General features: G+C 32.5%; 2 protein-coding genes across 2 annotated transcripts; one reads left to right on the top strand and one right to left on the bottom strand.

Moving 5' to 3' along the window:
• Positions 1 to 8,151: 8,151 nt before the first annotated feature.
• Positions 8,152 to 11,279, top strand: LOC145062423 (rop guanine nucleotide exchange factor 3-like). Its single transcript, XM_079010033.1, has 8 exons — positions 8,152 to 8,576; positions 8,856 to 9,269; positions 9,349 to 9,465; positions 9,546 to 9,700; positions 9,809 to 9,883; positions 9,976 to 10,269; positions 10,354 to 10,698; positions 10,978 to 11,279. Exons 2-8 carry the CDS (start codon positions 8,909 to 8,911, stop codon positions 11,098 to 11,100), a joined length of 1,470 nt encoding a protein of 489 aa, XP_078866159.1. The 5' UTR covers positions 8,152 to 8,576; positions 8,856 to 8,908; the 3' UTR covers positions 11,101 to 11,279.
• A 1,607-nt stretch (positions 11,280 to 12,886) lies between these two features.
• LOC145065022 (uncharacterized) lies at positions 12,887 to 19,490 on the bottom strand. Its single transcript, XM_079012367.1, has 7 exons — positions 18,029 to 19,490; positions 17,220 to 17,433; positions 16,529 to 16,596; positions 15,247 to 16,414; positions 14,628 to 14,803; positions 13,817 to 14,012; positions 12,887 to 13,737 (listed from the first exon to the last, which is right to left on the bottom strand). Exons 2-7 carry the CDS (start codon positions 17,374 to 17,376, stop codon positions 13,133 to 13,135), a joined length of 2,370 nt encoding a protein of 789 aa, XP_078868493.1. The 5' UTR covers positions 17,377 to 17,433; positions 18,029 to 19,490; the 3' UTR covers positions 12,887 to 13,132.
• Between the last annotated feature and the right edge of the window lie 402 nt (positions 19,491 to 19,892).

The raw sequence follows: 19,892 nt of genomic DNA, 5'->3' as shown, positions 1-19,892 counted from the left end.
CTTTTTAAAAAAGTATTTTAAAAAGTAGAAGGGTAGACATTACCCACCACATTGTCTATTAATATATAACTACTATTTTTGTCCTCCATGTATTGCAGAAGTGCTAATACGTTTTTTGTAAATTTAGTTTTGATGATTATATTGATAAAAGTTAGATATTTGTGCATTTTTTGGTAGATAAATATACAATATTAGTACTAACTAAACTATTGGTAGATGAGATAAACAATAAAGTTTAGAACGTTGAGGGGGTGAAAGCGAAATCTTACAAAGTTCAAATTCAAGGGAGTCAAAGTGATATTTGACAAAGTTGATGGGTGGTAACTTTAGAAAAATCATATAAAAGTAGAGGTTTCGAAAGTGTAGGAAGTTCGAAGTCAAAGAAGTGAAAGTGACATTTTACAAAGTAGTGGGTTCGAAAATATAGAAGAATACGGGGTTAAACACCAAACTTTAGAATGAAAAAGGGAAATTGATATTTCAGAAACTTCAAAATCGAAGTATTGAAAATGAATTTTATAAAGTAGAATGGTGGAAAATATCATTTCTAAAAGTTGAGAGGATGCAAAGGGAGCAAAGTGTCAATTTTGAAAGTTAACGGGGGGTAAATATTATATGGAAGCGTCCACTAAAATTACATTTTAATATAGTTAATGATCATTAGGAATTAATGTTTAATCGGAACAATCAAGTTTTTGATGTCTTAGAAAAATAATTTTATGTCTTAATGGGTTATTTTGGACATTTTGGAATAAATTTATACTAAATTAAAGTAATTATTCTGATAAAAAAAAATGTATTTTGAAATAACATACTAGGTTTTGATTTTAGACAAAATAAACATTATTTAAGATTATAAACAAATCTGAAATCCGATAAACAATTCAAGAATTCCTAAATACCTTAACTTTTAATAAAATCTAACAAAAAGTTACGAAAACAAATAAAACAGAAAGTATATAAAATAAATTTAGAAGCTCATATTCATTAACTTATGCTAATCTAAGTGATACGAGATGATGGCCTTCTTGACATTATTTATTCTTCCTTCTCATTGTCATCCAAATTTTCATCCAACACAAACGTAGTGTTGCCTTCAACGCCTTCAAGGATCCATTTATTTTCTTCAAAGTTTGAATCATTATAGTCTTCCATCTTACTGTAGTGAAGCATCAACATGAATATAACAATCACTAACTTTCAACCATTCACCGGTAACAAAAATTCTAACACAAATAAATGATTTTTTACTTTTCATCAATTAACCAATCAATGTTATGGACTCTATCAACGATGTTTGGGACATTAATCTCACATGAGTTAAAGGAACCCTAATTTATTACCATCATTGAATGTTGATGTGGGTGAGGCCATGAGGGGTGTTTGGTTGTCCATTTTATGTAAGAACGGATGACCATTTACATATAGCTATATAAGAGGGTTAAATGAGCAAAACATCCGAGTCACAAGGCTTACTCAGAGAAAAAAATGTGGTAGTACATTGAAAAAATCGAATAATATGTTGTTCGATTTTGAAAACAAATGGATTGTCAAAATTGACATATGATTATATGGGGACTTTTGTATCATTTCTCTTTGATTGAATTACAAAAATAATATTTTGTTCTATTGCCAATTGCCTTTCAACAAAGCTTCTTCAAATAGATACAAAAAAACTATAAAAGAAGCAACTATTATAGATTTAGAGTTGCTCTTATATAAGATTCCAAACGAGCAAGTGATGGTATGAGAAAGAAATAAAGAGATTTATTGAATAAACTAGTTGTGAAACTTGTGTATTACATGAGTTTATTCTAAAAAATATATATATGAAAATCTAAAATTTGGGAAGTTTGAATTTATAAGGAAAAAAATTAAATTATTGAAATGTAATGTTCAATTTGTTATTTTTAACTTGTTTTTTATTTCTCTTTTAAATTTAAACAAATAATTTAAATAAATAAATAAATAAAATAATTAGATTCTAAAAATTTAGAAATTAAAAGGAAAGTTACATTAATGAAATTGATATGCATTTATTATTACATTTATTACGTTTATTACATTTGAATATTATATGAAATTTAATAAAATGAAAAAAAAAAACCCATAAAATAACAAGTGAAAAAAAAATAAATGAAAAAAATTTAGAAAATGACATGTGTTAAATGCAATGAGAGCATGACATGTGACAAAAAGATATTTATTTATTAGGTTAGATAGTATGACATGTGGCAAAAAAATCTTTATTTATTAGGTTAGATAAATATTATATGGAATTTAATAAAATGGAAAAAAAAACCATAAAAGACATGTGAAAAAAAATAAATCAAAAAAATTTTAAAAATAAAATATATCAAATACAATAAGAGCATGGCATTTGACATAAAAATCTTTATTTATTAGGTTGGATATGGATTAAAGTCTAAATCGTAATATTTTTTATATCTAATAGAAGTAATATGATTTTAATTTTTGTTATTTAATGTAAAATAATCATATGTAAAAGGTGTGTTAGAGAATGTTGTAAATCCCCGATTATAAATAATATATATTATTCAGGTTTTGGTACTTAAAGTTTTGTATAAAAACAACAATAAAAGAACAAAAACACTTGAGTCACATAAGAACGGAGAAAAAAGGAACCACTTGGGTTGTGGTGACTTAGTAATGCATGTGAAAGATATGGTGGATAACCTATTGACCCATGTTCAAATCCTGGCACTACTAAGCCCTTGTGGCCATGGAGGTTCGCCTGCAGTGACTCCAGGGCATGAGGCAAAGCCTCATGTTTGCAGCGGGGGATTAGTCGGTAAGCGAAAGCTGGCCCGAAAACCCTCGTTAGGGAAGTTCCCTTTCCAAAAACGGAGAAAAAAGGTAGATTAGATATAAACAATTGAGTTTGTACACAACTATATGAAAAATGCATTCTTTAATGTTTCATGTTAATTTGGGAAAATGACTTATATAGGTAATTATGTTTTAAAATCGTTCAAAAAAAACCATTTAAATTTTATTTGTCCAAAAAACACCATCCAAGTAAAACATTTGTACAAAAAACACCAACGAAGTACATTCTTTGTTCAAATTTGACCTTGTGGTAACCGCAAATTACCGGTAAAAAATAAGTAAAGAAAAAAAACAAAAATAAATGACTCAAAGGGGTAACTATGTTTCAAAATCGTTCAAAAAACGTCATCTAAGTTTGGTATGTTCAAAAAACACCATCCAAGTAAACTTTTTGTACAAAAAACACCAACAAACTATATGTTTTGTTCAAATATTACCCACCAGTAAGGCAGTAACTGGCTCTTACAGGTTAAATGATGACTTGACTTAACTATTATGACATGACATAATAATTATTAACAAAACAATAAATGATATATTCCTCCTATAAAAATCGATTTAAGGTTCTTCATGAACGAATGACTTCTTCTTCTCATAATCTTCTTCTAAAGTGATGATCTCGAACTCAAGTCCAAAAACCTATTGACTTAAGGAAAAATGGCTCGTTTACCCCTGCCTCAATGGGCCTCCCTCCCCCTAAGGCCCAAATCCATAAAAGACCTAAAAGGCATCCAAGCCCAACTACAAGGCCTCTAAGGCCCAAGAACCCCCAACATGGCGTTAAGCCCAAAAATGACCTGCTACAATCAAGTGGGCCTGAGGCCAGACTTAAACAAGTCCATGCATACGCCCAACATATGTTGAAGCCTCTGCGATCCGGATGTTGAGCCAGTAAGCCCGACGTACTCGGCTAGGGTCAAGAACCTCCAATCTTCCGAATACCATAACTTCTTCAATATAAGTCCGATTTCGTCATTCTTTATATCCACAGGAGCTAATTTAGGCATCAGACAACCATACCGATGTTTATTGCCTTTAGATTGCGATTGTGAGTGTTACCTTAATGCTAAATTAGATTTCGTCATTCCGGGGTCCAACCAAGGGTTATAGCCTTCAGAAACGAAATCACAATCTGATTTGGACCCCAACATAGCTCTCTGATGCCTAAATTATATTGCGATTCTTAGTGTTATCCTAATGCTATGTATGCTATCTCTTTTTTGCCTTACCTTACTCTGCCTCGGATATCATGTCTTTGGGGTATTTATAGGTTGCTCGTTGTTAGAAGAGTTTATTGTCTTGACCAGTCCTTCATTTATTATCTGGTCTACAGACAGGCACGTCTCTGGTCCTTTCCTTGCTATTTTATTGTTTCGTACCATTTCTTTTGCATGTGTTCCTGGGATATGGCTCCAATACTTGTGTACGATGTATTCAAATTTATATTCGTTCGTAACAAGTCGTGGTGTTTGTAACGCCCATTTGGTGATGGGTAATGTAGGTTGTGGGGACCGAGTGTTCGGTTTGTGTTGGAGCCTAAAGGGCATATCAGTAAGTATTAGTTCGAGACTTTATGAAGTCTGGGTTTATGTTAAAAAAGTTTTAAGGCAAGGGAGAACTGATAGAAGTGTAGAGCTTCTCGTTTCCTTCCTGTGGATATAAAGAATGACGAAATCGGACTTAGAATGAAGAAGTTATGGCCTTCGGAAGATTGGCGGTTCTTGATCCTAGCCGAGTATGTTGGGCGTACGCTAGGAGTACGTCGGGGGTACTGGCTCGACATTCGGATCGCAGAGGCTTCAGCATATGTTGGGCGTATGCATGGACTTGTTTAAGTTAGGCCTTAGGTCCACCTGATTGTAGCAGGTCATTTTTTGGGCTTGAGGCCATGTTGGGGGTTCTTGGTCCATATTGGGCCTTAGAGGCCTTGTAGTTGGGCTTGGATGCCTTTTGGGGCTTTTTATGGATTTGGGCCTTAGGGGGAGGAAGGCCCATTGAGGCAGGGGTAAAGGAGTCATTTTTGCCTTAAGTCAAGAATTAGGGTTTTGGACTTGAGTTCATGAAGAAACCCTAAATCGATTTTTAAAGGAGGAATATATCATTTATTGTTTTGTCAATAATTATTATGTCATGTCATAATAGTTAAGCCAAGTCGTCATTTAACCTGTAAGAGCCAGTTACCAATGAGTAATATTTGAACAAAACATATAGTTTGTTGGTGTTTTTTGTACAAAAAGTTTACTTGGATGGTGTTTTTTCAACGATTTTGAAACATAGTTACACCTTTGAGTCATTTCCTCTCGTTTCTTTTCTTTTATTTATTTTTTACCGGTAATTGTCGGTTACCACACGATCAAATTTGAACAAAAAATATACTTCGTTGGTGTTTTTTGTACAAATATTTTACTTGGATGGTGTTTTTTGGATAAACCAAACTTAAATGGTATTTTTTGAACGATTTTGAAACATAGATACCCATATAAGTCATTTTCCCTATTAATTTCCCTATAAAATTTAGTCGAATTTAATTCGTTACCCAACCGATCAATGTATTCAACTTGTCATGTCTAATCATCAATGAAATAACTAAATGTAGATCGACAGGAGAAAAGTAAAGGAATCTTGTAAATCAATTTCAAAGTCATTAATATTTTGTACTAGATACTAAAATTAAATAAATAGTACTATTTTAAAATTTTATAATACTAAAATATTGAGTATTCTACATAAATATTCATATGATTTACCATTTTCTTTGAAATATTAATGTGATTTATAACCTAACAATCTTTTCTGTATTCAAATTATCACTTTTAAAAACAATCATATTTCTATATTTTTGAACTATTTCTTAAGTTGTTCATGATAAAATTGCAAACTCATATCATATTATTGATTGTCATCACTTCCTTTCACAAATTCATAAATCATATGAACTCATTTTCTTCATAATTTGTCTAATCATCTTGACATTTAGCTTATAAACACTTGATAAATAATCATGTCCAACACATATTATTTCTTTTGAATAACAAGTTTGTATAACTCAAATTATCATGTTCGTACAACTCAAACTTGACTAATTGAAAACTTCCAAATTTCTCATCCGTTTTCATGAAAATTTTGTGTAACTTTACAAACTTGTAGTTTTCTCACAAAAACTCCTTTCGAACTTGATTATTTATGTCTTTATGATATTGTTCATTCAAGGTGTACAATAATTTACCTTTTTAGATAGGCATAAAATGTCAGATAGTCCATTCTCAAGTGGTGTTTACAATTTATTATATTAGAAAATTTCATAAAATGCAATGGTTTTTATGCTAAAAAATACATTGATTGTTTTAATGTTCATATGGAAATAGGTTTGGTTTTTTGAAGTAAGTAAGACTTTTTGAAAATATATGATTTTTAATGCACTAAAAAAGAATATAATGATTTTTTTAAGAATCAAGACGAAAATATGTTAGGTTTATCTAACATATTTTTATTATTTGTATGGAATTTGTAATACGGAACATATTGATTTTTAATGTTGGTATGGAGTTTGTGTTTTTTAAGAATCAAGACGAAAAAGAGTATAATGGTTTTTTTAACTCATATATGTTTTGATAAGTTTTTTTTTTTTTTTTTGCTAGAAATTAAATACGTATTATTAGATATGATATTAATTCAGATTGCATTATTTTGAGACATCTCGCAAAATTCACACTTTTTTGTCCAACAATTTTGCAAAATTCATGCATAACACCTTTTATACATGATGTGCACAAATTCACGCAGGACACCTTTTATACATGACGTAAACAAATGTTACACCTTTTAAATATATAACTCCAAGATAGCAACAAGTTTATAAACCCGGTAAAAATTGTATAAAAACTTGTTAGCTATACGGATGGACGTGCTGGAAATATGATCAATGCAAGCAACTTTAATTCCTCAGCGACCTTAAATATAAACTTTTTATTATTTAAAATTGTAATAACTAGATAACCGGTAATTTAAGTGTTTTGACAAATTTTGTTTTTTAGAATTAACTGATAAACTATTTATCAATAACTTTTTTTTTTAATTTATAAAACTATACAGTGTGGGAGAGTTTTGTCATTGGTAAAAACCTATGTGACACTTTTACAGGTGTTCACCACCACACCCTAACTTTTTTTTGCCAATGGTAAATCTTATAGGTGAACTTCCATCGGTGGCAAATTTCAATGGTAAAACTTTTTCTATTTCCTGATTGGTCATTGTAATTTTTTTTAACATAAATATTAAATACAACTATATATATACCATTGGTACAAAAAAACCATAACACCCCATTCATAGGCAAAGTATGACAAAAATTGTAAAACTTTATGTGACGCTTATGCAACACTCTTTTACCATTGACAAAAATATCACGACAGTCTTTAGCCTAATTTATAATTCCAACTGCTAAAGTTTCCCCTATAAATATCAATATACTTTGTATTACTTATTTAATGAGGTCCTTAACATAAGGGGGTAAGAATCTAAAATAAAAATAAAATAGTAATTTTTATTTTTTAGATAAAATTTATCAAATGACCAAAATGAATGGGTGTTTGTAGCAAATAACCATGAAAAACATAAATTTATTAAATGACCACGACTTCCTTTAGAGAGGTTCTGCGAAAGTCCTTACACTCTGAGAAATGGGAAAATAACTCTTGAGGATCCGAAGACATGGAAAAACTATTATTATTTTATTGTATTCTATAACAAATCATTTTATGTTTTGTTCATGTGTTTCTTAAAAGAAAATCACATTTAAATTGATTTTTTTAACGGGCAAACTCATAAAAATGGATTAGCCTACTTATAGGGTTTTAGAAAACTCAATATATTATCATTTAATCCATGAAAATTATTATTTTGTATAATAATATTATTTTATGTTTTGATTTTATCTTCCTCTTTATTTCCTGTATTTTTTTTTCTTCAAGAAACATTTTGTTGAATATTTTTACGAATATAAAATGATTTTATTGTACAAAACAAAAACATTATTATCTTTTTAAGAATTTACCGATTACAAAACATTATTTTAGACCCAATCAAAATATAAAATATTTTTATTAAATAAAATAATGTAATAATTTTTCATATATTAAAAATAATATACTATTATTTTTTTCTAAGGTTTGTTTATATAATAATTAAATAAAATAAATAAAAACACATGTTGATCACTCCAAATTTCAAGAAATATGAACCTGAACCTTGTCTAAAGTAATGATATGGTTTCCATATGGTATCTTTGTTATTAATGGAAATTTAATTTGGGTCAGGATTCGTCAACTTCATCTCTGTAAAAAGGACAACCCTTTATTATTTACATAACGACACCACCTCTTAAGTTGTATAGAACCTTCTCCTGCTGTACCAACTCATGCAACAAGGTCAATCAATCATTGTCCTTCATAAGAATCAAGACTACAGATAATCGTTCATCATCATCTTTCCACCATTTTAATTTCAAAGATCATTTACCAACTGGGGTTCGTTCAGAAATGGTCGCATTAAGGATCAGACGCCTGCAATTTCTACTGGGTTAGCGAGCAGCACGCCTCTGCAGTTCCTTTTTCGAGAAAAAGGGAAAGGGTGACCAAAAATTGAAGAAAGAGAAAAAGGAAATCAAGATTGTTTATTATTTGCTGCTGTTGCGGTTAAAGAGGGAACTGTTTCGAATTCGAACAAAGGTAATAACTCTCTGTAAAGATTCGTAATCTCCTTTTTATGTTGGTATTGGTATTTTGAATGATCTAACCGTTGGGTTTAGTTTTTTTGAAATATACGCTTTTTGCTAGCGAATTACTTGTATATATAACAACTATATAAGGGAAGGTAATAGTGACGTTTCAAGATTTCTTTTTGTTTTTTTGCTTTTCCTTTACGAAGATTCTTGCAATTCAAGTATTTTCCCGGTATTTCTTTCCGTTATCCTTTTTAATGCACGCCAACTGTTTGTATAAATGCAGGAGTGAATTTCTAGCACTAATCCAAAGTTTCTAGTGCCAGAGACCCATTAAAAATGGAGAAATTAGACGATTTTGAAGAGACCTCTGATTTGGGATTTGAGTCATCAACGATTTCTTCATTGGATCAAGGAGCAGATGATCATGATCATGATCATGATGAATCACCTACAGTCAATTCAACACTCAGTGGCAATTCTTTTGCTTACTATAGAACTAACTCAGAGACTTCAGCTTTCTCCGAGCAATTAACAGATGACAATAACAGCTGTTCATCGGAGACACAGTCTCCGGTCAGCTGGCCGGCCACCGGAAGATCCCCTTACAGGCCAGCCCTCTCAAGATTTGGTCTAGTGAAGCCCAACCATAAATTTGAAACAGAAGATAAACCCGAGAGTCGTGAACCTATGGATTTAGGTGAGAGTTTTTAATTTTTATTGCATTTCAATTTATTAATCTATACATTCTTTTTTATACAAAATCTTTCTTGGAACAGAGCTTGAAATGATGAAAGAGAGATTTTCAAAGCTTTTGCTGGGAGAAGACATGTCTGGAAGTGGTAAAGGAGTTTCAACTGCAGTTACCGTGTCTAATGCCATCACAAATCTTTATGGTATGCAAAAGACATAAATGCCCTTGAATGATGAAATTCCATGTGTTATTATCATATGATTGTTTTTATGATGTTTTCAGCTTCTATGTTTGGTCAACACCAAAAGCTGGAGCCTTTGCATCCTGAGAAAAAGATGATGTGGAAAAGGGAGATGAACTGCTTACTTTCTGTTTGCGATTACATTGTAGAGTTCATTCCTTCATCACATAGTTTACAGAATGGAAAAGCCATGGAGGTACCCATTAAAAAAAAATTGTTGTTTTTATTACGTTTCTGATGAGTTTCTTATAAGTGGTTGCTATAAAATTATACTCCTGGGGTTAATATTGGAATAACTTTTCAGGTGATGTCTAGTCGGCCAAGGTCAGATATTTATATAAACCTTCCAGCATTAAAGAAACTTGATGCGCTACTCTTAGTAAGACCACAACATCTATTTTCCTCAGAGTTTAATAGTTTTTTTTTTCCCAGAATTAAGGGTGAATTCTTCTCTTGTTTCTTGTAATATAGGAAATATTGGAAAGTTTCAAAGAAACAGAGTTTTGGTATGTGGAACAAGGAAGCATGTCAAATAACTCCCGAACGGGATCATTCCGGAGGATTCCTCAGCCTCAGAGAAAAGACGAAAAATGGTGGTTGCCGGTTCCTTGTGTGGGCTCCGAAGGTCTCTCCGACACCGCCAGAAAACATTTAAGACAAAAACGTGATGCCGCCAATCAAATCCACAAGGCGGCAATGGCCATCAATAGTAGCATTCTCGCCGAAATGGAAATACCACATACATATATCACTTCCCTCCCCAAGGTATAAAAAAACCAGGGTTTCAGTCTGAGAGTTCCAATTCCAAAATGGATTGGAATCTTTACATCTTATTTGTTGTTTTTTCAGTGTGGAAGAACAAGTGTAGGGGATACGATATACCGATATATGACATCCGGGGGGAAATTTTCACCGGAATACCTTCTTGATTGTCTTAACATAAGCTCGGAACATGAAGCGCTTGAGTTGGCGGATCGAGTCGAGGCATCTATGTATACATGGAGGCGTAAAGCGTGTGCAAGTTATTCAAAATCATCATGGGAGATGGTTAAACAACACGTGGCGGAAGTAGAACGGAGCGATAAGAATGTGATTTTAGCGGATCGAGCCGATAGTTTGTTGTTTAGCTTGAAACAACGGTACCCCGAACTCTCGCAAACGACATTGGATACAAGCAAGATTCAATATAACAAGGTAACTTCGACTTAATTAAATTAGGACTTGTGGATTCTACGGAATTTGAATTCGAGATTCTATCCGTAGCGTGTTTGGTTGGCGATGGAGTGAATTCCATCCGTCGGAATCCTTCAAATTGTATATTTTGATGGATTTCATCGTTTATTGGGGAATCCATTTCCTTTGATGGATTTATCCAATCGAAAAACATTTTACAAACAAAAGTCCCCTTTGTTTTCAAAAGGTAACATTTTTAACCCTCATAATTCATTTGAAGTTATATATGTATTTGTGTAGGATGTGGGACAAGCTATATTGGAAAGCTATTCAAGGGTACTGGAAGGTTTGGCATTCAACATTGTTGCTTGGACTGAAGATGTTTTATTTGAAGACAAATCCATGAGAAACCAAGAATCATAAGGCCTTGTTTTGAAGACAACTTCAATCTTTCGTTTGCCTCTTTTTGTGCTCTCTTTTTTTTCTTCATGTAAATGACACTTGAAAAGTTAGGAAGTAGATGTAAAAGTGGTTTGACTGGAGTTAACAGTAATGGGTAGAACCTTTTTGCCAACTAAATTGATCAAATTCAAATTCGTATACACCATTTGTTGCATATGCTACAAGATCATTTAACTAGGGAGAATTAATAGATAATTTACTAAGCAAAAGCTAGGATTTGGTAGATTAACTTATTATATAACATCTTAGAATAGATTTGATAAATGGTTGACCTTTTATGGTTTATTGTAACATACTTCATTTTTCTACCATTCATTGCAACATACTTTTAGTTTTAGTTATTTTACAGTTTACAGCGACATGCGTCACCTTCGGACCGTTTATAACATCATTCTTTTAGGTTGAATACATAAAATGATAAACTAACAGCCTAGTTTCATATTTAACCTTTTTAAAAACTAATACAATGTGTGTAACATATATGGCCTTATATGAAAGTAAAAGTCAAGCAATTGTATCGGATGATATTTTTGAGAGAACCCGAAGATAAAAATTTCAATTATGCGTGGTCGTAACGGCGTAACCCTACATAAAAAATGAAGAAGCTTAGAAGCATAATAACCATAGGCGCATAAGCTTACAACATGGGCCAAAAAAATAACTTCATGCCCTTTTTCTATTTATGAAAAAAAAAAGTTATTTAATTTCTCAAAAGTGCTTGTATAAATGCATGTATATATTATATATACACCGTGAATCCATGATATTTGATGAATATAATGTTTTGTTACATAACATAATTTAGGAGAAGTCGGTGGAAAGTAACAATGTGGAGGATTTTTTTGTGATTGCGTTAATACAACATGTTGATTGACTAGCTTCATGTGACTTAATTTTTTTTACACATGTTTAATAGGAAAATTTTATTTAGAAGAAATTCGCGTGATCCATGCAAATAACAAGCCTAACGTTCGAAGATGAAGTTAATAGCCCTTTCGGTGGGTGTAATTACGTAAAGTCAAGCAAGCATTTATTTAGAATTAAAGTACAAACATGAATGGGCAACCACTAAAAGAACAATCCAAAGTGATGGGATTCAAATCCCGACGAGTGATCTTAGGTGATGACCGTGATGTTTGTGTTTTTTTTTTTTTTTTTTTTTTTTTTTTTTTTTTTTCTGCGTCATGTTGACCATGTGCATGTATTAATATTAGTCATTGCAAATCATTTGTTTTTTAAAAGGTTGCATGGATTTTTTTTTTTAGATGTGAAATAGTCTTCTAATCTACTCAGATATCTTCTAGCCTAGAACAACACCCTTCTCATAATGGTGAAGATGACATTCTAACCCAATACAATACATGTCAATCACATTACAAGAAAAAACAGCTTTTCATGTCACTGGCATTACAAAGAAAAAAAACAGCATTTCATGTCCTCTCTAACAAAGGGCTTATAAAACAATGACATAAACATTACAAGAAAAATCACCATTTCATGTTTTGTCTTGTCCTATCTAACAAAGGGCTTATAAACCAAGTTTTGTCTTGTCCTATCTAACTAACAAAGGGCTTATAAACCAAGTGGGTGTGAGTTCTAAGTATGGAACAATGATGTAATTTAGGGATAGATTAAAGCATGTTATAATGATGTAATTTAGGAATGTATTAAAATGTGTTATGTTATTTTTAAATAAAAAAAAACAATATAACAATATATACTCACTGATCTTTTATAATAAAACAGCTATCATAAATGAATTTATTTGTTATATGTGATTGTTATCGAATACAAAATACTACAAACCACCACCTATTTATATGATTATATATGTAGTTACAAACTAACCTCCATGTTCATGTATCTTTGTAACTATGTGAAAAAAGTAACAGAAACACACAAAACATTGAAACACACATTAACCAAACCCTAAAATCCTCCCTAATCAAGAAAACAAGAACACCATCTTCCAATCCCAAAATCAAGGTCTTCTTCATGAACAAGATAAACCATGGTTCGTTGTATCAAATAAACTCAAAAGGGTATCATCCATTGTTTCTTCAAAGATTGATTCTTCGATCTTGACAACTATTTCCCGAGACTCGGATCGAAAATTGTCCAAATCCAACCACATTTTTGATGTTCCCAATTCGTTTCTCACAAGCTTGTCTAAATCTCGAGGGTAAACCTTACAAAGACGTGACTCGATTCTTCTCCAAACCTCGTTTATTAGATCCATTCCTTTAGGAACGGGCCAAACGGCCTTTTTGATGAACAATGATTCGGGAATAAAATGATCGCATACCTCTTCAAGAACTTCATTGGTCGAATCAAATAGAAGGCGTTGATCATATTGGGCCCGACCCGAAAACGTTTCCACTTCCTCGAATATAGATGGATCGAGAATCTGTGTACCCGAAAGCCACCTTTTTTCAAAATCGGCCCAGTTTAGGTCAGATGAAAGGAGCACAGCTTCAATGTATTCAAACGCAGATTCCTCACTATCCTCAGAATTTGTGATTCGTATTTGTTGATCTTCAGAACGGGAAACAGGTTCTTCATCAAATTGGATACGCAGTGGTTGAATCGCAGGTTCCACTGAAATTGAAAAAATAGCGTTAGTTTAGGAAAAAGGGTATTTTAGACATTTAACTAATTGAAAATTTCAAGGGGTTACCGGGTCGAGAAACGGTTCTTGCGGGGCTGATGTCATCATCTGAGAATAACGGGTCGAGAACGGAAATAGGACTCGGCTTTCCGGCTTTATCAGAGGGAGTGATCTCGCGTTCTTCTGTCTTGCTAGCTACTACTGTAGCCTCTATTATATTTATATGTGGTCCACAAGATGATGAGTCGTTCTCATCGGGTAAATCCTGCAAATCAACAAAAAGAATGTTTCAATTTCTATGTTATTTTGTGTTCTGATTTAAATTCTGTGAATCGATTTTAGTGTGATTGGCCACTGAGTTGATTTGTTAAAAATGATGAATATGGTGAGTTTCTTTTTGGGTGGTAGAAGGGGCAAAATGGTCATTTGCACACATATATCTCTTACTCGGCCAGACATCATTTTAATGGGAAAATGAGAGTAAATTACATTTTTGGTTCTTGAATATAGCTGATTTTAAATTTGGTCCCAAAAAATGTAGTCCAATAAATAATATTTGACCAAAAACGTTACAAATTGCAAGAGAACTTTTTGGGACCAAAACACAAATCAGCTATACTCAAGGATCAAAAATATAATTTACAAAAAAAAAAAAAAAAAAAAAAAAAAGGCAGTTAATCTTATAAGCTATGTACAAGTATGATTTCTTGACTCAATGCAGAAAGAACACTTAATAAAGAAAGCCCAAAAAATGGGAATTTCCCGCTTGAAGTCCCAAATCTTTTACAAATTTGCCCTAATTTACTTTTACCTTCCATTTCCCGTGTAACATCATTATCTCAAATATTTTTTAAAGATTATTTATACAGACAACACTTACCTGTTTCAAACTGTCTGAAGAGCTTTCTTCATTAGAAGAATCCGGAATCACTGCAATGTGGTTGTCCTCTACGCCATTTAACAACCCGTGTGATTCAGACAAAACATCTACACCTTCTGTTTGTTCTTCCTCGTGTTCTTTATCACAAGATTCCGATTCTACAATCACTTCAACTCCTGCACAAGTTTTCAATACACAAGATTTACGGGCGTTTCATTCACAAAATGCTTTCTTGGAAAAGATTGGAATTGTCAAAGGAATGGAATCTTCTGTAGGGCGTTTGGTTGGCATTATTGGAATGCTGAAAACTTATTGACTTTTAAATCCATGAATATGGCTGATTTTGCAATTTTAGTCCCAAAAATAGTCATTTCACTTGGGACAAAAATCGTTATGAAAACCTCAAATAACAACCAAAATTGCAAGAGTTTTCTTAGGACCAAAACTGAAAAAAATTAGCTGTACTCAAGGATCAAAAATGTAATTTACTCTTAAACTCTTACTTTAATTAATTTTCTTTGTCAATATTATATACCAAACTGTCATGGAATAGAATCTCAAATTTCAATTTTGTCGGAACCAAACACCCCCTTAAAACTTAAAAAAAAAATAAGAATACCTTCAGAAGTTATATTCTCTTCATGATTGTCGTTGTCCGTAGAAAGTTGACTTTTGTTGACCAAACGAAAATCTTGTGCTCTAGGACTTGTACCGGGAGAAAGAGAGTTGTACTCTCGAAGAGACAAAATCCTGCCAAGACTTTTAGGTAAGCTTCTCATCATCAAATCAGCATCTTCATCTCCACTTGTGAGCATCTCTGATAAATGTTTCTTAGCCTCAACATAAATATTCGATATCCGATGATTCGTATCCTCCTCGTTCATTTCGGATTCTCGTAATTTCGAAACCCTTCCATGGGCTAAATCGTCTTTTGACCTCCATGAATGAAAATTAGTAGCTGTGGCGAATCTTTCGGTATAAAAATGATTTCTATTTGGAGAACTCCATCCACCATGTCCATCAATGGTTTTTCCCAGTGTTCTTTGCTCCTTCCCCATCGCATTTTTAAGCCGTCTTTTAATCTCCATGAAAGAAAACTGTGACGAATTTTCATTCCCTATTTGATTTTCTGGGGAACCCGGCTTCAAAATGACAATTTTGCCCTTTTCATTCATGGGTATATTATCTACGGACTTGCTCCTTCTTCTGAAAAACTTGCGGTGTTTATGGGTCACAGGCTCCTCCGTTTCTCGGTCAGTTAGCTCGGTCTCCAGAAACTTCGGGCCCGAAATCACCTTTGACTTTGACTTTGACTTTTGGTCTTCGTTTAGTAAAATGGAGTTTTGATCTTGAATGAGTTTGAAGAACATTTCTTTATTGGAACTCAACATCTGAAACATCTCTCTCGAATGGTGAAACTTCTTGTGGCCACCGTTTTCATTAAGCAACGTCTCGATGGCCGCAACAAGCTTTTCTTCGACAATAGGAAAAGACCGTTTTGCCCCTGTGTCTGGATCATCATTCTGTTCGTTCTTTTTTTGGTAAATCAGCAAGATTTCTTTCACGAGAGCTTCGAGATCTTGATACTGTGAGGTTTTTTGAGGTGAAACTTGATGAGTGATTGAGATTTCTTGATCATGAGATTCTTTTAATATTTTTTCTGTATGCTTGGGTTTGTGGTTTTCTAACTTGTTGATGTCATTTTGCTTCTTTGAATCTTGGTCCATGAACATCTCTTCTTTAATAAGTTCCTTCACTCTTGTCCTCATGAGATCAAATCCCGGTTTCTAAAAAAAAATTGTATTGACAACAATGATCAAATAAGCAATCATAACCTAAAAAGGTTTTAGGGTTTAAATTTCATGAAAAGCTACAAAAATTATATTTATAACAGTCTATACCTCGATGCTTTGATGCAACTCTTCAGAATTTGTGGGCAAACTCACTTCAGATGTAAGGTATGGAGAATCTGAAAAAAAAAAAACAAGAAAATTACAAGTTTACATTTGCTTATATAACATGTCAAGTCAAATGGGTCAATTTGGGTTATGTTTTATCTCTAACGGATCAAATGGATGCAACTCAGAAGATTTAAGCTTAAATAGATAACGGATCAAATTAAAGGTCACCCAAATATTTTGCTTTTTGTTGGAAAAACATACACCAAATAGTTTTAGTTTGGGTTAAGTGCAAGAAACAGCAACGTACTTAAATTACAGAATTGTAGTTGAAAAAATCTACCCCATTATATGCAACACATAGCAATTTTCATTCCTATAATTGAGTAGATTATTTAAAGTACAATGTCCAAATAAGAAAAAACTAAAAGTACAATGCTATAATTGGTATAAAGTATAATGCCTTAACAAGAAATGAAAATACAAGGATGTAATAGAAATGTCAAAAGTAGGATATGCTATAATAAATACATAAATGAAAGTAAGTTACTATATCTTCTTGCATTTAGCCCGTTTTAGTTTCCATGTAAGCAGAAGTCTTGCCAAAAAATGAAAATACAATGCTAGAATTAAAAAAATATATATATATACATAGCTATTTGTTGCATTTATGCTATGGAAACAAACGTCTTACCATGAGTAGCATTAGTGGGTGTGTATCTTTTGCGATCTGAAAGAAGCCTTTTTGTAGCCCGACCATGTCGAAAGTCAAACATACTAATTAATCCCCACATACAACCTGACTGCTCTTTCTTTTGCCTACCACCACGTTGTTTTGATCTCTTTGCCATTATATTATATTATATATATGATATGATTTTATCAAACAAAATCCGTGTTTTCTTTTCCTGATAAGAAAGAATCGGGTAAGTGTAAATTTATAAAATTATCCACAACTTTAATCAGCTAGTTATGTTATTGTCAACAAATGCTTTCTAGGGATATTTCTGATGATAAGGACGAGGAGGGCATTTGTCACTATCCCACCTTTTTGGATGGGACAAAAAAGTTGCAATTTTCGTACCATTCACCGTTCTCTTATGTTTGGCCTAAACAACCAACATATTGGCAAAAATACTATAAAAATCCTAGAGTTTACACAAACTAACAAAAAGATCAACACTATGAATAGTAAAAATTGAAAATTGCCAAAACAGATTAGTGAATTTTGCTTTGTATTTCGATGGCATTGGTATAATTGAGAAAAAATTACAAACTATAATGTTGTCACAAGGGGAATTAAAAGCAGGATGCTATATAAATATAATAAACCAATCAATGAAAGAGCGAACAACTTTTGGAACCATCTTACTTGTTTTTTTCGAACAAAGCATCATTCTTGCAAGATCGAAAGGTTTTAGATCATTGTGAAAATATAAATGTTCGAAAAGATACAAATGAAAAAAGCAGGATTAATGAGTATATGCATCGATGAGAAGATACCTGAAATTTAGAACCCTTTGAATTTGAATTCTTGTATTGATAAAGAATCAAAAAGGTATTTTCCCTTTTTCTCTTTTCACCCAATTTGGTATTTTCCCTTTTTCTCTTTTCACCCAATTTTACTTCGTAATTTCAATTTGAGAAGTGTGATTTGCAATCCAGTTGAAGAACGTGATGATCAACACCTTGGAAGACAAGCAATCATGCCTTTTAAGATTTATAAAACCCTAAAACTCAAATCTACAACTCCAGAAAAGCCGCAAATTTGAAGGGTTGGAGAAATCAAACATCCGGATTGTAACCAAAATCTTTGATGAGTTAGAGAACTTAATTCAATGTGGGTATTGCAAATTTCTCAAAAACAAAAAACCCAGAATCTGATCGATTATCTTGGAGATAACGTCAAAAAAAAGTCGAAAATTATGCTTCAATAATGCTTACGCTAAGTATATAAAAAAATAAGAAAAAATTGAAAAAAATAAGAAAAGGGTTTTCTTCGATTGATCAAAAAGAGAGAGACCCCAAATGGATCACTAACCCACTTATTTTATTGAGTGAAATTAGGTGTAAAGTTGTGGCAGCCATTAAAGAGTGTAGAAATGTGAGAAAAGGGCAGTGGGGTGGTTGCTATGAAGAAGAAGACGAAGACGCAAATGACACTTAGATTTTGCATTGATGTGATGGGGCTATCAATTCACGATACACTAAAAAAACACACTAAATCACACAAACACAAAATAAGAATGCCGAAAAAAATGAAGTTTTTTTAGAAATACTCAAAGATCTGGATGAATCACTATAAGAAAATACAAAATAGGATCTTAATACAATGTGGGAATCTCAATTTTCTCAGGAAACAGAACACCCAGATGGATCTTTCTGCAAATCTTTCATCATCTAATCAAATTACATTCGAGAAAATGTCCAAATAAAACTGAAGTTAGATCACGAAACAAAATAAGGATAAAAATAAAAAAGAATTTTGAGAAAAGGGTATCATAAACCGACCAAAAGGAGAGAATCCCAGATCGATTAAACACCCAATTCACTTATTTTATTGAGAAAACAATGGGTTTTGGTATGGCAGCCATATAGTTTCAGTGGCGATGGAGATGACGAAGAAGAAGTATGGATCTTTTTCACGGTGATGGTGAGTGGGTGGGTGGGTGGGAGGGAAATTGGCGATGAGAAATTTGGTTTTGGGATTTGAGAAGAGGAAAGTTAGCAAGTTTGATGTGGTGGGGCCGTTGGAATCAATTCATAACACACACCAAAACACTCCAAAAAACACGCAGATGACAAAATCATGAAAGAGAAAGAGAAAGCTTTAAACAAAAGTTTCCATTGTTTTTCATCTCATCTGCAAGTTTTTTTTCCCATGTCGGATTCGTCATCAATATCACCACCACCCCCACCCCCACCAAGACTATGTCATATCTCTCACAACTGTTACAGATTTTGTATAATTGGCATGCCTTGTGTGTGTGTTGGGGGGGGTAGATTAGGGGGGGAAGGAAATTTGACCAAACATTGTTGGGATGCACCTTTTAGAAGGGCGAATGACATGTGGGAGTGGTCCTTGCTGTTTTTAAGTTAATTGTTTAGTATGTATTATATCACATTAAATGGCATTTTTTTATTTCACAAATATTAAATTAAATCAAGTGTATTTCTTTTCATATAAAACCGATAATATTAATTTTATATGTAATTTAAGTATATTATTTAGTTAATAATAAAAAGTTTAATTATCTTATGATAAAATATAATAATTTTTTTTTGTAAAAATGTAATAAGTTTGGCTTGTTTTAAAGGGATATAAGGTGTGCAGTGTAGACAAAGACGGACGCAGGAATATATAGTA

The sequence above is a fragment of the Lactuca serriola genome, chromosome 7 (genome assembly GCF_051521515.1).
Source record: "Lactuca serriola cultivar US96UC23 chromosome 7, Lser_US96UC23_V15, whole genome shotgun sequence".
NCBI classification, from domain to species: Eukaryota; Viridiplantae; Streptophyta; class Magnoliopsida; order Asterales; family Asteraceae; genus Lactuca; species Lactuca serriola.
This window is presented reverse-complemented; position numbering and strand designations above follow the sequence as displayed.